A 21054-nucleotide genomic window follows, 5' to 3' on the forward strand; every position below is an offset into this window, starting at 1 on the left:
ATCAACTGTAGCTAAGGTACCTTCAAATTGTGATCTCTAAGCTTCTGCACCTTGATTAATATATCCTTGCCAAAACAGTTTTATACCAGCTAGTTCAACCCTTTTTGGTCCACCACCTCACACATCCCAACTCCTTGTCCATGCTGGAGCTTGATCACTCAAGTCACACTCCTTGTTGATGCAGGAGCTTGATATTCCCAGTACACATGTGTCAGGTTCATCATACGTATAACCCTCCCCTTATTATTACTCCTAACCTGCATCTTTATTCGGTACTCCATTCTCTTTTACTCCTTCCTTTACATAACTGGGGAGTACCTCTCAAATGTACACATTTTGCTAAATGTCCAGATTTTTCCCTCATATTTTTCATTTGTTCCTCATAAAATTTGAGGTTTTGTGGCAAATCCTTTAGAATTAATGTCTCTAAATACTGACAGTCATTTACATTTCAGTCTTCACATCCTTTAGAAAATGCATGCTATCAATATTTAAAAATTGTCCCAAATTTTGGACGTCTGTCCTCCATTATTTTTGACTTTGTTCAGATTATTTTGCTAAGAGATTGAGAGCTACAGTGGGAACCTATGCACTGTATCCATTCATCATGCTCTCCACTTCCATCTCCTTAAACACATGGACAATTACCATACCTTCTGATCCTTATGTGTCCTTCTCCACAGACTGAGATGATGTTCCTCTTTCTCTGTCTAACCTCTCTAACCAAACATTTGAAGCTTTCATTCTGTAGCTTGAAATTCTACTTTCATCCCTATCTTTTTCCTCATTACTAAACAAGCTCCTTCCTGGTACCTAATCCCCCCCCCATTTTCACTAAGTTATATTTCTATGATGCCAGCAATGGCCACCACTCCCTCCTGCATCACTGCTACCATTTTTCTTTTTGTAGACTATTTTATACTGTAATAATATTTTGAAAACCATCCATGAGCGATCCTTGCTTACTCCTTTTTCTATGTTCTGTCTCTTACATTGTACCTGAGTACCTTCACTTCTGTTTTATTTCATGGAAACTCCCTTTCTGTCTTAATTTAAAGATGTTATTTTGGCAACATACCTTCTTAACCAAAATTTAATATCTGTGTTCCTTCAAAGCTAAGATAGAGTTTGTCCCTGCACGCAGCTGATCTCTCTGTCAGTTTATCACCCTAACACATCTAACTCTTCTTCTGTGCCAGCTATCATAATCAGTCATTATGCTCAGTAATCCACCATTTTGTCAGCATGCTGGCACATGTACCATACCTGAGAATGCTGCTCAATCCCTTACCAAGTGTTCAGTCACTAAAATACTCTTTATTATCATCAGCTCTCCAACCTCACTTTCTGCTCCTTCTCATTGTGTTCTTATTTGCCCACTTTTTGGGTGTAATTACACCACCAACAGCCTTCCCCACATTTCTTGCTAGTGGTCTCCATTTCAGTGCTGCTCTGCTTTTGGCACCATTTTCTCTGAATCCTTTTAGCCACCCAACTCCTACTACTTTTCTGTCGTGTCCTCCCCTGCATTTCCCCTCCTTGATTCCTTTTCAGTTCAACATGTTCTTCTTGCCTACCCACACTGTTGTCCTTTTTCATATTTCTTGTGCATCTCAGTATCTGTCATCTGTCTGTCTCCCCCGGCAAGGTTCTTGCCTGTGTTTCTGTACCTGTCCTCCATCTGCGAGCCACACATCACGCCCCCTCACACTGCTCCCCCTTGCTTCCCCTCTGACTGCCTTGGTCTAAGACCATCCCTTTGTTTTCTGTCCTTTCTTGTTTCCATTCCTGTGTAACCCAGCTCCTGTACATCACCCTGACCAACCCTCCCGGTCGAGCTTTGCTTTTCTTATACATGTATTACTAGAACCTTCACACAAGCCTTTCAAATACGCTGTTTGCTCACACCTAGCACAAAGTGCCTATTTCTACATTTTTTCCTGTCATTCAGTCTTACAATTTCACCATTCAGTGTTCTGCCTAATTTATAGCCCATTTGTGCACTGCAGATGCAGTATGATCTTACTATGTCAACCAAATGCTCAAAATAACATCATATTTACTTACTACTTCTTTTTCTTTTGGCTGTTCCCATTAGGGGTCGCCACAGTGGATCATCTGTTTCCATTACTTCCTGTCTTACTTCTGCATCTTGCTCTGTCACACCAACCACCTGCATGTCCTCTCTCACCACATCCATAAGCATTATCTTAGGCCTTCCTCTTTTCCTCTTACTCAGCAGCTTCATCCTTAGCATCCTTTTCCCAATATACCCAGCATCCCTCCTCAGCACGTCAAAACCAACACAATCTCATCTCTCTGGCTTTGGCTCCAAACCATCCAACCTGGACTAACCCTCTAATATACTTATTCCTAATCCTGTCTACCCTCGTGATAGCCAGTGCAAATCTTGACATCTTTAACTCTGCCACATCCAGCTCTGACCCCTGCCTTTTTGTCAATGCCACTGTCTCCAACCCATATAACATAGCTGGTCTCATTACCCTCTTGTAGACCTTCCCTTTCACTCTTACTAGTACTCATCTGTCACAAATCCCTCCTGACACTCTTCTCCACCTACTCCATCCTGCCTGTACTCTCTTCTTCACTTGTCTTCCACACTCACCATTACTCTGAACTGTTGATCCCAAGTATTTAAACTCATCCACCTTCACCACCTGTACTCCCTGCATCCGTCTTAGTCCTGCTTATTTACTAATAGACCCTTATGATGCATTTTAAACAACCAACATATAATTGATAGAAAGCTTTAAATGTTTTTAATGCTAAACTCCTGCTAATAATGAGAACTGGTGTTTTAAAAAAGGGGTCACTGTTGTACTCCTTGGAATGAGCAACAAGGAGGAACAGGAGGGTGGTTAAAGCTTAATTAGAGTGAGAATTGTATAAATGAGAAACACTGAGTTTAAGAACATATTAGGAGCAGAGTATGTCAGCTAGAAAAAAATGAACCAGTAATAAATCTGTCTTTAGGATAAAAATCTACTTAAGTTGTTAAGTATCTAAATTCTTTAATTTTAAGGATGAGCTATATAACCATCCTTCACTGATTCACAAGCAAGTAACTAGCATGCAAGCAATTTACACCAAGCTACTGAAATAAATAATACAAAATATTTTTTTTGTTAGCTTGTTGCTCCAGAAATTATAAAAGACCAACTAAATTTACCAGCTAAAACCAATACAAATGAGTGAATGAATTAGAGTGAATATACTGCCACTGTAAGCGCTACTTAAAATCAATGAACAATGTTAAATGTAGCAATTAATTTTAAGGAAAAGATATACTGTCATCTTTCTCAAATTATTTATTTGTTCATCATATTTGGGTAATAGCCCTCTCAAATGACTGTTTTCTAGCTGAAATTTTTACTAAGGAACTGATATCCACCTTGGGTGACAAGCTGTTTCCCTTCCCTTCCCTGTCCGTTGCGGTTTAATAGCCCAGACCTGTGGGCGGCACTAATCAGAAATGTTAAACACATCATAAGAGTTGGTTGTTTTTGCCATTAATCATGAACTATTTGAAATCACTGAGGAAATTTTATGAAAAAAAATATTTTAAGGAGCAATGACAAGAGTAAAGTGTTTGTTTCATCCTCCCAAAGCTTAATGTTATACATCTGACGTGCATTCTTGGAGAACAGCTATCTAATAAACCTATCCTGACAACTTATCTGAAGTCAATGAGTTGTTTAAATTTAAATTCTGTAGTACATGTCACAAGATAAAAGATGGTTCTCAAAGTCCTGCTATATTATTTGCCCTAGCGGAGTCATTTAATAGCTGCAACTCCCCCTTAATACCTATTACTGTTTCCCTGTTGATTTGTCTTTAAGGCACTTTGAATGACATTAAATTGTCCCCAGGCTTTAATAATGTTAATAATACTTTTGGAATCTGCTAGGGTATGAAGTAAATATTTTGTCACCAATTGAAACAACCTCCTTTATTTTCTTCTCTTTTTTACGTATTAGAACCAATGTAGTGCTCTTGTAAACATCCAGACTGACTGTAGCTTACGGGTCAGTTTCTATGTTTGTTTGACTGTGAACTTCCTTGCTCAGTTTTGAGAGCCAAAACTGTTTACTTTTCAGAACAAACTAAGTAAACATTAAAAATTAAATAATTTAACTTTTATTCCTACATCCAAATTTAGGTTACTGATGAAAGCAGCTAGTTAGATGTCTACTGATATGGGCAGGGTATGCATCTAGCTGTGTTTTGTTGGCGTTTGATTAAGTATACATTGGCTACAATTTTTGGAACTGTACAGTTATTACAGCTAAATCTTATTACTCTTAGCCCCTACCCAAATATTTAGCCTACTCACAGCTAACTTACACAGTTTATGCAAAAACACTTCATTAAGAATAAATCTAGTAATTTCAACAAAAATACCATAGATTTCAGGACATAAATTGCTGAAGAAAAATCACAACATATAGTTACCACCAGCAGCTGGTAACATACTGATAACCAAATTGCCTTTTAATGATAAGGATTCAGATGTATTCATTGTGCCAGAAGCTGGTTTAGTGTCTGGCAGGCAGAAAGCAAGTTAGCACTATATGCAGGAAGCACTCATAAGAGGCAGAAACTCTTGGAGGTGATATGACTCTTGGCATAAAAAGTAATCTTGCATGTTTTGATCCCCTGGTTTCCTTCAGAAGAATAATTCCATAGTTTAATTGCAGATGGATGCTGTGCACAAGTAATAACACGACTAGGTGAAAACCTGATGAAACTTGGCAGTGATACCACAAAGGCAAGCCCCTTGTTAGGATCCTACAACCACAGGGTCCCTCTTAAGCAGTTGTCAGTTAAACTCATAAGCTTAGGCTATAAAAAACAGCAATTTATAGTCCTGGGTCTGATTTTTCTCAGTCTCCACTTCCAAATTTTATGACTAAGTTATGATAGCACTCCTTGATCATGCTTGTAAAGAGTTACTTATGGGCTTATTTAGTTAAACAAAATAAAACAACGGCATTTAAACTGGGGAAGAAATGTCTGCCATTTTGCATTCTTGATGGTGCTCCTTTGAAAAGCATATTTTTAAAGGATTTTTAGATGAAGGAAGTAGCTAATTTCTGAATTTACTCTGACTTGTAAAAAAAATAATTTCCGCCATACTCTGTCTTCATACCTTTATTATGAGAAGTGTTAATATTCCTCTGATTCTGTATGATGCATTAGTTAAACTTGTTATTGAGTTAAGTGGCTCCTTTTACAATTATATCACCAGCCAGCTTTCTCAATTTAAGTACATTTTGAAATGCAATAAATTTAGACTAAGGAAGCTTTCATCTTCGGTTCATGCTGTTTCATATAGCTTATCATAGGGTGGTACTGGTCTCTTCTTTAGTGATTTCACATATTCATTGGTTCTTGAAATATTGTGCATGACACTATATACTCTATCAAGGAAATTTAAGCATAAAGGACATTTGGTCTTCCTTTAATATGTAATGAAGAAGACTATTTTATCCCACAAAGACTGAGAGTGATAAGTTTAGAATGGTCATTTTCCCTCCATATGTAAATACGACCTGGATTAATAAATAGATGAAGTATATCTGTCTTCAACAAGGGCATTCAAGCTGCTTTGTGGCTATGTGGCTATGTGGCATGTATTTGTGTACAGATCTATGAAGCATTAGTGTGCTAACTGGAATACCTGTTTTACTGCCAGACTGCCACATGGCAGCATAATAAAATAAACAGTCCAGGTGTACAGGTGATAGGACCAGTGATATCATGCTGACAGAGCAACCCAAAAGCTAAACAATCACACAGTTTTTAATCTTTCTTTGAGGAATTCTAATGCTGATTAGTAACATGTAGATTATGTACTTATTGTCATCCATCATCAACTTGCGTTTTACATCAAGGAACAAGGTTGCATTTTCTAGCAGAAAACAAAAGCATGGCTTTCTTGGACAATGCTACAAGGAAATAATAGACGTTTCTTATTACGGTTTTGAAAGAAATCATTTTATAAGAGGAACAAGAAGAAGTAGGGAACACATATATCAGTTTCCTTTTCCACATTTTTGAGAGTATATTATGTGTTCATGTCTGAAACTTTAGAAGCTTTATGCTGCCATTGAAAAGAAAAACATACCTCTTCAGAGTACCCTGCATGCACGTCAGAAATAGGAGCATGTCTAGATCAACCTAGCACTAGCCTTCCAGAATCATAGCATGATTTAATATGTTCATTACAATGGTTCAGTTCATGGGCAGATGAATCATCTTGTGGACGTTGAGAGAGCCCAGTCCCACAGGTGTTTGTTTATTCTTTTATCCAGCAAATCAAACAAGGAATCCTGTTTATTATGAGGTATTACATTATCAAAAATATGTTCTTACTAGCTTAAGTTGTGGCCAAGTCTACTTTGAATAAATTAAGAAAGATATACTTGAACCAGGGGACCAACATTTTCTGAAACACAAACCTATTTATCTATCTCTTATTGACTAAAAATATGTTCATGAAAAGCAGCCTTATGCAGAGGAGAGGGGATCAAGATGAAACAGAAAAGAAAGCAGGGAAAGGCTTATTTAAATAATGGTACAGGAGTCTTCCCCATTCAAATTTAAGTTTATTTAAATATTCTGCCATGAAGTGTATAACAACATCCAAAATATAATTCTCAGGATGGACACTTTTCAAAGAATCAACAGACACCCAAACCATATTTCCTGAAAAATTGGCCACAGTTGGCAACAATTATATTCTAAAAGGAATTTTAACATCTGGGATCAGCATCTGACAAATGTCTTTCATACAGCCTAAAAGCTATATACCAGATTCAAAGAAATTTGTTAAGTTGTTCTGACTCTTCCTTCTGAAAGAATCCACCAGAGAAAACTACACATACAGTGTCACCTTTGGTGGGAGGTTGGCATAATGGATAAGGTGTTTACCTTACAGACACAAGGTGCAGAGTTTGATCCTTACATAGGGTAATTGTCTAGGCTTAAAATGGCCTACAAAGGCAGTTAACCTAGTGCTAATCTATGAACCTAATTTAAAGGTTGTTATAATGGTTAAGGTGCTTCTCTTACAGACAAGAAGTACAGGGTTTGATTCTCATGAAGGGAAAGTGGCTAGGCTTAAAATCGCCCACAAGGGCAGCTAGCCTAGAATTACCTAAGTTCCATGTTATGTAACTTTTGATTTGGAATAGCTTAGTGGTGTGTGCAGTGACCAGGCCCTGCACAGGGAGTGCATAAAGCTGTCCTCCTGCAGAAACTTTATTTATTTTCACTTAGTGCATTACGTTCATGTTTTTATTTTCTATTGTGTTTATATTCAGTATTAGCTCAGAATTATGAGTTTCCATCTTTTAATCTTCAGTCACTTAAGTGTCAGCCTTATAGCTTTCAGCTGGCATCACATGATTGGCAGACCAGAAGTACATTTGCCCTTGAGTGTGAGAGCTGGAGAGATTTTTGAAAAGCACCAAGATGAGGATATCAAGAGTGCAAAGTAAAACAGCTAATCATTGCAGATAGCCTTCTTGTAAATTATCTAATATGGAGACTAAATATCTGCTGTTCACTATCTAGCTGGATACACACCAACATAAATGGATTAGTAGATGGGCTTGCCAGACTCAGAAAATTGCATACCTTATTATTGCTACTTTTATCGGTAAACTTCATACAAATCAACAGCAAAATGCTAACAAAACAGGGAACAGAATGTGCATTGTTTCTGGATATTTAATAGCATTAATCTTTGGTATAAACTTTAGTAGCACTGATTAATTTTCAGCTCATGCCTACCCTCAATGCAACTTTAAAGTGATGTTATAAGTCACATTTCTGAAACTGTAGGGCTTCTGTATGAATACATAAAATGACAACAGACATAGAATCAAGAATGGGACTTCTTTTAATGGCCTAATAAATTTACTTGCTTGTATGCTTGAATTATGAGCCTTTTCTCTGAAAACTGTAAAGTTTTGATCTCTAAAGCAGACAAATGAATTTTGTCCAAATCCTTCAACAGTGCATTTGTTTTGTAACTTGATTGTTAGTCAGTCAGAAACAAAAATTATGATATTGCAGCACATTTGATTGTTTGCTTCTGTATAAAATATAATTTATCTAATCAGTGATTAGATTAACTCTTTTCTTTCTTTGTTATGCTCAGCTCTGCTACTTTACCTGTGACCTTCAAATGTGCAGAAGAAAACAATAGAGTAGACAAGAGAATTACCAGATTTGTTTTACCAGTTGGAGCGACAATTAACATGGATGGGACTGCACTCTATGAAGCAGTGGCAGCCATATTTATTGCACAGCTAAATGACTACCCACTGGATGTTGGACAGATAATTACTATTAGGTAAGTGAAGACGTCATAAACGTAGGGAATAAGTAGTAATCAGTATACACAAAAACTGTGTCATAATATTCATTTAATTTCCTGAGAGATTTAGTATTGCATAATATCGTATTCAAGAAGTAGCAGAACAAGCTGAAACAAAAGACATAATCCCTTTCTTATAGCATTCTTATTTATTAATTCTACTCAAGAACAATACACTATTGGACAAGAAAAAATATAGCTTCTAGAGTAAGAAAGTATTACATTTTCTGCCCTGTTAATAATAGTATCTTGTAAGATATAGGTACAAAAATAAAAGTAATACTTTTTATCTATTCTACATAAAACAGAACACTTTTTACATGAATTACAGTTTCAGTTAAAATAGCTTATATTGTGCATTGTAGTCATCTGGATGTTTGTGCGCTTTAGATCCTCCATTTTGTTATATACTGAGTATCCTCCTTTGTTAATGTGTTAGATAACATCTCCATTTTGCTACAAAAAGTATTTTTCCCATGCCTATTCACATTTTCTCCCACTTTTACAACTTAATCTTCCACTAAAGTTCAGTTTCAGTGGGTTTTCTAGTCTGGGCGTAAACTTGCTGAGAGCAGCAGTTGTTATACAGTGACAGAGAATAATCTGCTACAGTTTCTGAGGAACATACATTATTGGCTGGAATTCTAATTGCTTTCTCATTGGTTTTTCACTTTATCACCTCAACTAAACATTGCTTATAGAAATTTGCGTGTGTTTGTTGCCAAGACTTCTGGAGAATGAGCTAAAGCACATATACTGAGAGACATTTTCTCTGGAATTTTCTAGCTTAAACTCAACAAAATCTCTAGAAAGGTATTTAACTTTTGTTGGACTTTCAGTTGTTTTCATAATTTCAGTATTTTTCCCTTATTTTTATCAAATTTTATAAAATTATTATTCTTTATTTGGCTAAAGTGTCAGGCTTTATGTTTTGAATATTACCTGGCTGTTAGAGTATTAGAATGCACCTCATTTTCTTACTCTAAGTGTTATCCCTGTGATTTAATTTGCTATTTTTTACATTATTGCAGTTTCAGTTAGCTGCTTATTCTGTGCATGCTTTTTAGTAACCTGGCTGCTTGTCTAATCAACAGATCCTGCATTTTGTTACACTGATCGTCTTCTTTTGTTAATTCATTATTCTAACATTTGGTAAGCACCCCCTCACTCCTGATTATATTATACATAATGCACCAATTCAAAATGAAAAGTTCATGAGAGACCTGAGCACATGGATGGATACCTCCCTTACATTTGACAGTCACATTGCAATGGTGGTTAGGAAAACTTTTTATCTTGCACATCTCAAAGCAAAAGGTATTTCCTCCAGATCATAAGAAGCCCTCACTTCCTTGTACTCTGTTTTGATTAGAACCTTTGTTTTGATTAGACCGTTCATTGAGTAAAATGCCCTCTTTGGGATTATTTTACTAACCATATCAAGGAACTGGAAAGTTCCCAGAGGTTGATAACTAAAAAGATCAAGGACTCAAAAGTTCTAAATTACAAAGAAAGACAGGAGGCTTTATCCCTATACTCAAATTCATAGAGACTCCTTGGGGAGACTTGTCTTTTTTATGGAGCTATAAGGGATTTAGAACTCCAAGAACTCAAACTTCAATAAATCAAACAGTCCAGCTAATACTAGGGACAGAGATCTAAATTTCCTCTAGCAAACAAATAAGACTAAGAGGGGGGGGGACAGATTTGTCATACAGTACCTACCCCTTCCCAGAAACAAACTCTCTCTGCAGGACTCCATGTCTGCCTTTAAAAAGGTGCTGGACAAGTGGATATGTATTTATAGACTTACCTCTGGCTTGACTGGCCTGGTCCTCTGTGAAATGAGGGTCAAAAGGAAACCTAAAGGTGGATATTGTTAAGGCACTAATGGCCTTGTGGCTCAGCTGCCTTGTAACTTCTATGATTCTATAATCCTATAATCCTATGATCCTATACAATAAGTACCATGTAATAAAATAATTATTCCTTGTCTCAGCATGATTATGGAAAAACAGAAACATTAAAAGAGTTATATCATTTTTAATTATTGGTTATGTTGTTTTTAAAACTGGATAGTCTAAAGTTAAATGGAGAGCATTGGTTGCCTGTTGTCAGTAAAATCACTCAGTTGTCATATTTTAAGGTAATCTGTCTTCCCTGTATGGAGCATCCATTAAGTGTTTTTATCACTTGTGACATAGGCACATTTACATTCATGCAAACGTAATCAAACTATAAGCATTTTTCATAGTTTGAATGGCTGGCAGCAAGTACCGTGCTAATTTAACACACAGAGAAATATGTCTGTGCATCATGTGACAGTTAAGCACTTAAATATCTCCTGTAAAAATGCACCTGTCACACACAAAGCTAACTGTTAACTTCAAGATTTTTCTGTACAAACCCTATATGAAAGATATTTCTGAATATGTGTAGGAGGGCACCTTTGTATGCATGCATGTATGTGAGCCATTCATACTTTTTTAAAATTTCCTTTTTAATGATTTTGCATATCAAATAAATATTGCATATCAAATAAAAAAACACCCAACAAGGCAAAATGACAGATGTTCTTCAATAAAAAGTTAAAACAAATCATTGACAGAACATTTGATCAATAGAAGGTCTGCCCACCTGACATACAAAGTTCTTATCTCTAAACAGCTTTGTGAAGTAATATCCTTTTGCAACATATTCCCCTAGCCAAATAGTGTATACTTACATACACAAAAATGGAATGCACCTCATATTTTAATAAAATTATAATGAACAACAGTATTTGCTCCCTATTAACTTAGCTAAAAAATCCACTGCTAATGCAACCTAAACTTGTAGGAAGAGAAAATAAAGAAAATACTAATATACTATCAGAATATAGAATTTCTTAACCTTGCTCCAGGGATTACCCCTACTTTCCTGTACATGTAACACCCTACAATAAAACAGAATATAATTAGTAACCACAGCATGGTAATTCCAGACTATATTTCCCCCTCCAGGCTTTTGCAATCTGACCTTTTAACCACTAACCCTCAGGAGGATCACCTCTCCCACTTGCCACCTGTTTGATTCCCTTCTTATACTGAATAGACAGAATTCTCTTACCTGGAGACATATTTTTAGAAAATAGCTTCCCAGTCTTGAATTACATCCTGTTAACACCGCCAAATACAAGAACTGTCATAAAAATATGTGAATTAGTCCGGCATCAGGAGTACCATATCTTCAACACATTCTTTTTCTAACCCTCTGATCCTTTGAAGCTGAGCCAGTGTCTTGTACTATCTATGCAATAGACATGCAATTGTTTATTTATATTTATGGGACCAAGCATCCTTACTGAGTTTGACCCCATCTAGTGTTTCCCATCTTGATCTCAAATATTGCATCTCTCTACCATATTTCACTTGAATCAAGAGGGACTAGATTTGGCTACAGGACATTTTCTTATCTTGACCTGTCTCTTTACTCAGGGGTATACCACTACTTATTTGTACACCCGTAACTTGTCTTTATCCATTCTTTCACTGCTTGTCTAAGCTGTTCATAATGGAGTCAAGTCACCCTAGGTAGGTGTTATTTTTTCTGAATATGTGGCCATTTATAAAAGACATTGTATTATTTTCCCCCTTTTGAAACTGATATTTCACTCTGGAGGTCCCTTTCTGCTGCCATTTGCTCTAATACTTCACTTGACCTTGAACTGTGATATTTAGCTTAGTCCAAAATCTCACTTTTTGAAAGACTGCACTCATTCTGCACTGTTTTTCTTGAGTTTTGTTTATTGCCTACTGTTATTTTTTTATGTTTGTATTGCTGGAATTTTTGTCCTCGGGTCTCAACTGAAAATGGGCCATTGGCTCAGATGGACTAACCCGGTTAACAAATGTCAAATAAATAAATAAATTCTATGCACATATTTACACTGGGAAAAAAATTATCTAAAATTTCTTTTTCAACTTTTATCCTCTACTCCTTCTCCAAAACCACAGAACTCTTAATGTAATCCTCTGACCAGATGTGTGCTACAGTCAATGCAAGAACATGTAGCTTGAAGTTGGGCGTACCCCAGCCTCCTAATTTACTGTGTAGTTTTAAATATCCTTTGCCTATCCTGTGCTCTTTTCGTCTTCAGATAAAATTTTAGCACAACCTGTGTAACTTAATCATTGAAAACACATTTTCATTTTGCAGATATGCCTAGAAACATGAAATACCTTATATAATATCATAATTTGGACAAGATTATTTGTACATGCCTTGTTTCACCATTTGTCTGATATGGAAGACGTTTACATCAACAATTCAGAAAAATCATTTGTAACAAACTCTCACGTTGTCTCTTTCATTTTTAAACCTAAATACCTTGCCTGTTTGCACCTTAGTGTGGTATTCCCTTCTGTTTCTGAAATAACTTTTTCCACTCTAACCTGGACAGTTTTCCCCCCAGTTACTCTTAACCCTGAATTTCGGGTAATATCCTTGACCATCCTTACCACCATAGGGAAAACAAGATCCAAGTGACTTGATATTAACATAAATCATCAACAAACATATATAATAGACTCAAAGTAACTGGAATTTTCTCTCAAAGATTATAGATATGCTGGCCTAGCAAGTCCATGACCAAAATGGTAAGCAAGGGGGACAGAGGACAAGCCTGTTTGTTGCCTCTGGCAATTTCAAATTCCTTGGATAATTGTCTATTAAGGAGGTTCTGAACTTTCATGTTTTTATAGAGATCCCTCACCCAAATGAAGAATTCCTCTCCTATTACAACCTCGGTCAGCATCTTGAAAAGAAAAGACCACTACAGAGAACTGAAGACCTTCTTGACATCAACAAAATTTAGCCACTGCCCTGTCTCATCCCTCTTTCTGTGCTTGAACTAAAAACGTACACAGATTCCACCATTTGACTTCAACACTTCTTCCTTTAACAAAATCTTTTTTATTGCCATGCCAGAAACTTTGAAGTCTCCTATCCTGATCTCCTTTGGGTAGGAGAATCATCGATGCTTTTGTAAAGGAAACTGGCAATAGCCCTCTTTCCATACCTGTATTAACAATTTAAAGTAAGGAATTTGCTGTCTTGATTTGAAATGTCCTAAAGAACCCCACCAAAAAGCCACTGAAACCCAGACACTTTCCTAGTTTCAATTTGCTTATACCTGCCCTGATTTCTGTGTCTAACATATCACTATTTAACATGTCTCAGTCCCTGGGGCTCACTATGAGACTGTGTTGAACTCAACTTAGTCTCCTGGAGCATTAGCAAATCTGCTCTCAACCTCTTTAATTTTCCTTTAATCCTATTCTTTTTTATGGGATGGCCAATTCCTTCCACTTCCAAGTAACCATCTATAATAATGCCCCCTGTCCCCATCCAACACACCTGATTCCTACGAATTGCTACTCTCTTCCTTGCCCTAGACTATGTCAGACAACACCCTTGGATCCCTCTTGAGCCAAGACCTATATCTATGAGTCAGGATATACTAGGGTGTAGAGCTCAACAACTGTACTGGCAAAAGACATGTACAGTTAAAATTGAAAGAACAAGTATATAGAGTTATAACATTATATGCTTATACTAAGTATAAAGAAAGGGAAAGATCATTTCATCAGATTTTAGACCATGTAGTGATAAATATAAATGTTATAATAACAGGAGACTTTTAGAGGCAAGCATAAAAAGAAAGGAAATGATATAAGAAAAATATTAGAAGTTATAGATGTGGTAAAGTTAAAACTTTGGGACAAAAATTCATGAACTTATATAAGGAGTATGTATAGAACTGAAATAGATTATTTTATGGTATGAGAAGTTTTAGTCATAGGAAAAGAGGAGGTAGTTGAAACAGGATTTTCTAATCATCTTGCAGTATGGCTCGAGATAAAGGAAAACAGGGGGTATATAAAAATGAAAAATGGGAAAGCATAGACTGAAGAAGGAAAGAGATTAGTAATTATGGATAAATCATATTACTATGAGAACATTTTATAAAAACTGGTCTGAATGTTAGATGATATTTGAGGAAAAATATAAATTTTTTTTTTTCTTACAGTGCCAGTATGATATGAGAAAAGGAGAGAAAGAAAACTATAAAATACCATATAACAATCCATTGGTAAATTTTGAACACACTGATACAAAATACTCTAACAAAAAAAAGAATTATATGAAAAAATCAAGAAAAAATACAAGAATATATAAGCAAAGATATTTTTACATGGAAAAAGAGAAGGAGTATCAAGTTACTTAAGCAGATTAGTAAAGGAAGATGGTGTGTAATGGGAGAAATAAAAAATGAAAAAGGAGAACTAGAAAGAACGCAGGAAAAGACTTTGAATAGTGTAGTACAATATGTACAAGAATTGTTAAAGAAAAAAGAAGGTAGTGAAAAAACATGGAAAGTTAAAAAGTTAACAGAAAAAGAAGAGAGTTGGAAAAGGAAATTTCTTTAAATGAGCTATATAAAGTATTAAGACAAGAAAATATAGATTCACCTGCAGGACCAGATGGAATAGGGTATGAAATGTATACAAATTTAAGGAACTGGGAAAAAAATGTAAGGGTTTTGAATGAAAGGTTAAATGAAGGTTTTATGTAGTGGAATACTTAAATTCATATGGAAGAAGGAAGATAGAAGATAATTAAAAAACTGGATACCAATCGTATTGAATAATAATAATTATAGGATCTTTATAAAAATAATTCAAAAGAGATTTGAAACTAAAATGGAAAATATTATGGAAGATAGTATATATAATATAAAGGGGAAGGGTTGTCAATAATTATTAACGACAGAGAAATTGTGGATGATATTATGAATAGAAAAGAATGATAGCAGACCTTAATAAGGCATTTGATACAATTCGACATAAAATCTTATGGGTAAAAATGAAAGAATATAAGTGAGAAAGCTAAGAAGTTATATTTGTGAGCATACAGAAATAATAAAGTAAACATACTTGTAAATAGCTGGTTAAGCCAAGAGGTACATATGTAGAGTGGTGTAATACAGGGATGTCCAATGAGTTGTATACTCTTTGTGATGATATGGGCAAGTGCCACCATAGCCAGCTGGAGTAGTGTAAAGAATGATATATTCTATGAATATCAAACTGATTTATACAAGATCCTTGTGTTACACATGTAAAAGAACTGCAAGCCATTTGTATATCAAACTGATTTGTACAGATCCTTGTGCTGAAAATGTGTTTGTGAGGTTTGATTGTGTTGAAATGTATCAACAGTGTACCCTGTTTAAATGGAGAGACATGTACAGTACGTGCATTATAGTAGCTGAAGTAAATGTATACATTTTAATAGAGGATACTGGGACAGTAACAGTTAACCAGCTAGCTTGCTTTAAGAAAAATAAGATAAATGTAAATGAGCTGCTAAACCATTAAAACGTCACCCCACAGTACTGAATAGGACCAGAGATGCTAGGTCTGGGAAAAAGCCTTTGTTCATTATCTCATTAAAAAGGGGGAAGCCCCGGACACTGCCATACGCATTTAAATGTGTATTGTATCTGTCAATGCCAAATTCCTGTCTTGTCTTCAAAGGGGAATACTGTGAGAACCTAGAGTCAGGTGACCATATGAGTTCATAATGCCAGCCCTCTTGGAGTTGTATTTTAGGTATTAAAAAGAAAAATTGCAGAATACTGAGTATTTTGGGAACTTGACTAGAAAGACCCTCAACCAAAGTATTTTGCCTTGCAGTAGTACACAACCTAACTAGGGAACAGTGATTCTTTTAGATTAGTCAGGAAGATAGTGAAGCTCAGTTTATATATATTGTTTTCTTTATTTATCTGAGTCTGTCCATCAGTGTTCTTTTCTATATTTCCTGTGATCTGAACTATGTGGTTTACTGTAAATATATATTCAATATTTTCATGTTCTTGTATTATTTATTATTATATAGATTCATAGGTTCATAGATTAATACTAAGCTAACTGCCCTTGCGAGCCATTTTTAGCCTAGCCAATTATCCCTTGTGAGTCTCAAACCCTGCACCTTGTGTTTGTAAGGCAAACACCTTAACTATTAGGCCACCCTAAACTTTTACTGTGATTGGTCTTTGTAAAAAGTGTCTAACCTTTGAGAGTACTTATATTTATTTGATGACACTGCTTGGGCCACTCCAGAAGGCCTAGCCAGTCATCTTGGTCAGCTACTATCCTTTCAGTTAGTATTAATATTACACAGTATAATTGGACATCCTTTGTTAAGGGTCTTAGAGTAGCTGATTGTGGAATGACTGAGGATGGTGATAACTACCTTAGAGTCTGGGCAGAAGGTGGCATAGCTAGTAAATCTTTGCCAGCCTTTCTCAGGTATGTGTGCGTGTGCATGTGTGCACGTGTGCTTGTGTGTGTGAGTGTGTGTGTGTGTGTGTGTGTGTGTGTGTGTGTGTGTGTGTGTGTGTGTGTGTGTGTGTGTGTGTGTTTGTGCAAATCAAATCTCAAAGTCTGTGTGTGTCAGCTACTTGGGGCAGGGAAACAAAGCACTGGGTTCAGAGAGAGGGTGCTGGAGGACTTGGCTTGGACACTCGCCTGAGGACCTAACCCTACATTTGTACCAGTGGGAAATCTTACTGGGGACCTAGAGGGAGACAGATATATAGACAGCCAGATCCTGGGCTGAGTATGTTCCCTGTGTGCTCTCAAGGGAAAGTGTGCTTGATGCACAAAGGTCTGCATCTGGAAATACTCAGTGTATCCATTTGTATTTCAAGTGCACATTCCTCTCCAGTGTCAGTGGTGAGGATTCAGGCTCCTTGACTACTGGCCCAGCATGGGGACATCACATATCAGTGGCAGTGGTAGGCATCACACTGTTTGCATTAGTTATGAATGTGACCGTGTCAGAAATATATTAAAAATACAGGAGGCGGGGCATATAACACAGGAAGTGTTACAAATTCCAATTCTTTTAACATATGCAGATGACATTATAATAATTACAAAAACAAATGTAGATAAAAGAAGTAATAATTTCCACAAATGAGTGTCTAGAGGTGATAAGGATGGCTTTTAATAAAGAGAAAAATAAAAGTTCAGGTAACATAGTGATGATAGGGGGTATGTATTTTATAATGAATAAAATTTCTGTGTTAGGTATAAAAGTTGGGAATAAAGATATAAGTAAAATTCATTGGAAAAAAGAACAATAACAGAAATAAAGGACATAAAACAAACCTGTCTTTTCTGGAGAACATATAAATTATCATTCACAAAAAAGGTGTATTACATAAATTCACTACTGATAGAGGAAAATAGCATACTTAGTGTGATGGCCGTGCCCTGGCCCAGCAATCAAGGAGCCTTAATCCTCACCACTAACACCAGGGAGGACATCTCATATAAGAGGAAAGGATAACAAATACACACAGTAAATTACAATTTCCCTTATGTGCACACAGAGATCACAGTCAGTCTGGGGCTGGTTGCTCCCTTGCTCCCCAGGTCCCCAATAAGACTCCCCACTGACACAGCTATAGGGTCCAGATCTCAGTCTAGCTGGCAAGCTAACCTCCAGTACCCTCTCTTTCAGAACCAGTGCTTCGTGTCCCTGCCCAGGTAGCTGAAACACCACACACACTTTGAGATAAGTATTTATACAACTTCACAGACACTCCTGGGAAAGGCTGACACAGATTCTCCAGCTGGACCCCTTTACCCAGACTATACGGTAGTAATTACTACCACCAGTTAATACTAATCAGCTACCCAAAGGCCCTTAAAAGGGTGTCCAATTATTACTAAGCAATATTATTATCCAATTGGTAATGTGACTAATCAGTCTAAGGCTTATTAGAGTGGCCTTGTACAATATACTGTATAAATATGCAATGTACTGTAGAGCGTACTTATCTCTACACAAACCAGCCACAGGTAAAAGGTTTTAATATATTTAATAATAAATAATTAAAACACAAGACAATACTATTACACCACAATACAATACAATAATACTATTACACCACAGTGATATCTAAGAGTTCAGAGGTCACACTGAAACTTAAAACAATACAGTAGGAAAGTTCTGATATTTCAGAAAAACACTTAGTCTAACTTTCGTCTAAGTTCCTAGCTATTACTACAAGAAAACATACTTCTAAGATACTACTTACATAAAGAGAGCATAAGGCAGTGCTGAGAGTTGGATATCAAGATCAAAATGCTTCCAGTCTCTCTCTGAACAATAGTTTTTAAACTCACTAACAAACATCTCTGCTGGGCCTTCCCAGATTACATCATTTTGACACTTAGGTTTTCCCAGTATACACACTACATTATTTTGACACTTAGTCTGGAGTTCCCAGGCCAAAAGGCTATATTATTTAACAATCCAACACCTGCTCAGGAAACTACAACAACAAAAGACATTTCAGATGTACACTCTAGTAATTATTCATTAAGTTAAGACAATAGAAAGAATGTGTTCAATTATCCTCTTCGGCACCACTATCTGGATCAAAAGGGTATACAAGGCATAATTTTAACTTCAAAAGAACAGATGTGAAATGCTTGGCTTATTTTTTCTTACAACAGATGGCATGCTGCTACAATCTTAAAGTGCACATTTTACAGTGTTTTTCTTTCATTTAAGAAACAAGGCTGTATTTTACATTTATATTTACAAATGCCAGAATTATGTATCAAATTCTATTTGACTAGGCTGGCAGCCTTCATCCATCTTCCCCTAATATTCACATCTCTCCCCTGGAAAACTCAAGCTAGTTTTTCAAGTGACCCTTGAGAAACGCCACTTGAGAGGGTTAGGTCTATCTGAGGGTACCTCACCCCATTCCCTGTCTTGAGAGCCCATCTGCATTGCAATTGCTACTCCCACTGTGGTGCTGCACTGACATATCATATGCTTGCAACCCCAGGCTCCATCTTAGCAACTTGGCATTTTGCTGACTGGCTCTGTTTAGCCATGTTAGAAGGTTGTGATCTGTCATAACAGTGAATTTCCTTCCATACAGATAAGACTGAAGTTTTTGCAGTGCCCACACTATGGCTAGACATTCCTTTTCTATGGCTGCATAGCATTCCTCCCAGGGTTAGAGCCACTGTAAAGTCATTGGGGCATTCTTCATCCCAAAGGGCATCTTTGTGAACTCACACAAGCCAAAAGGAGTCACAAAAGCTGACTTCTCTATAGAACTGGGAGTCAAGGGCACCTGCCAGTAACCCTTGGTAAGATCAATGGTGGTAAGATACTTAGCCCCACCCAGCTGCTCTAGGGCCTCATCTATCCTAGGCATGGGGTTAGCATCCAACTCTGTGTGACTATTTAATTTCCTGTAGTCCACACAGAACCTGGTGCTGCCATCCTTCTTTGGCACCAGCACCACTGGCGAGGCCCAGGGACTGTTGGACTGTTGAATCACCCCTAGATGTTCTTCGTGTTTCACTGTTGCAGTCATTACATTTGGGTAATCTGCTGGCAGGTTGCCCTCAGTCGGCCTGAATTCCAAAGTCTTGGGTCTTGCGTCAGTTGTTGTCTTCTCTTTCATGACTTCAGGTCATTAGGGGTATAAAACATGCAGCCGACACCATTTTCTTTAGTCTTTCTTGCCGTGCAGTGCCCGAAGCAGAAGCATTTCGCAAGTGCCGGTCGGCCGACTACTGAAATATTCGAGTTTGAGTTTCAGAACCAAAGTCTTCACTAAAGCTAAGTATCCTGTTTGGGAAACTTTTTTCTTGCTTTTTACCGATGTCAGAAAAAGTTAATAATTGTATTACTTGTGGGAAGCAAATACCTCATAAGGATTTTCATTTATGCTGTACTCCTTGCCTAGGCCCGGATCACAACGTGCCTGGCTGTTGGTTTTGTGCTAGATTTAACCAACACACTATTAAGCGTTGGTATATTTTTGTATCTAAGTATTTTGGAAACAGATTTAACTACCCAGAAATGTCATTGGATAGCAATCCGACTACAGGAGTACTTAGAAAACGCAAAGAAAAGGACATAGAAAAGCAATCAAGATCCAAAACCGATGACAAAGCTTCTCCTAAGCCAGTCGCCGGTTCACCGGTACTCAGTGAGGTGCTTTCTCAGCCCCTGATACCTGCTACCTTTGAGTCACAGGCCTCTACCGCTGAGCAAGCACCGGCTTCTGAGGGTGTATTCAGACCTCAAAATTTATATATCAAACCGACGAAAGTTGCAAACCAAAGGCAAAGACATCTTCTAAAACTAAAAAAAGCCACGTGCACAGGCCTCTATGCCTAAAAACAGATGATCAAAATGGCTGAAGAACGTATTACCTTGATCAGGGGTACCCATCCCCCTCCAGATAAGAGGCTTAGGCAAGACATTGATTATGAATCTTCAGATCAGTTTTCCATTTCTTCTGATTCCTCTTCTGATAAGGAATTATCTTTACCTCCCTATGAGGATTCTGATGCTGAAGAGTCTATTCCATCTGCTTCTCCTCCTGAGGATTATTTATTTGGAGAAACCTTGCATGCTTTGAGGGAGCATTTTCACTGGGAGAGTTAAGACTTCTCAGAATCAAAAAAGAGGCTCAGGGATTTCCTTCTTCTCCCTCAGCACAAGCCTTTAGCCATTCGCCCTGTTTTAGACATTGTGGATGATGTGTTTTTGGA

General features: G+C 36.9%; 1 protein-coding gene across 1 annotated transcript in view; it reads left to right on the top strand.

The window, feature by feature from the left end:
- SLC1A1 (solute carrier family 1 member 1) overlaps positions 1–21054 on the top strand; it is an 827126-nt gene that overhangs the window by 632113 nt on the left and 173959 nt on the right. Inside the window, exon 10 of the mRNA XM_044061099.1 lies at positions 8189–8383. Coding sequence (XP_043917034.1) covers positions 8189–8383 — 195 coding nt within the window. The remainder of the gene's footprint in view (positions 1–8188; positions 8384–21054) is intronic.

The sequence above is a fragment of the Protopterus annectens genome, chromosome 2.part0 (assembly GCF_019279795.1).
Source record: "Protopterus annectens isolate FY-2018-M chromosome 2.part0, PAN1.0, whole genome shotgun sequence".
In the NCBI taxonomy this organism is placed as follows: domain Eukaryota; kingdom Metazoa; phylum Chordata; order Ceratodontiformes; family Protopteridae; genus Protopterus; species Protopterus annectens.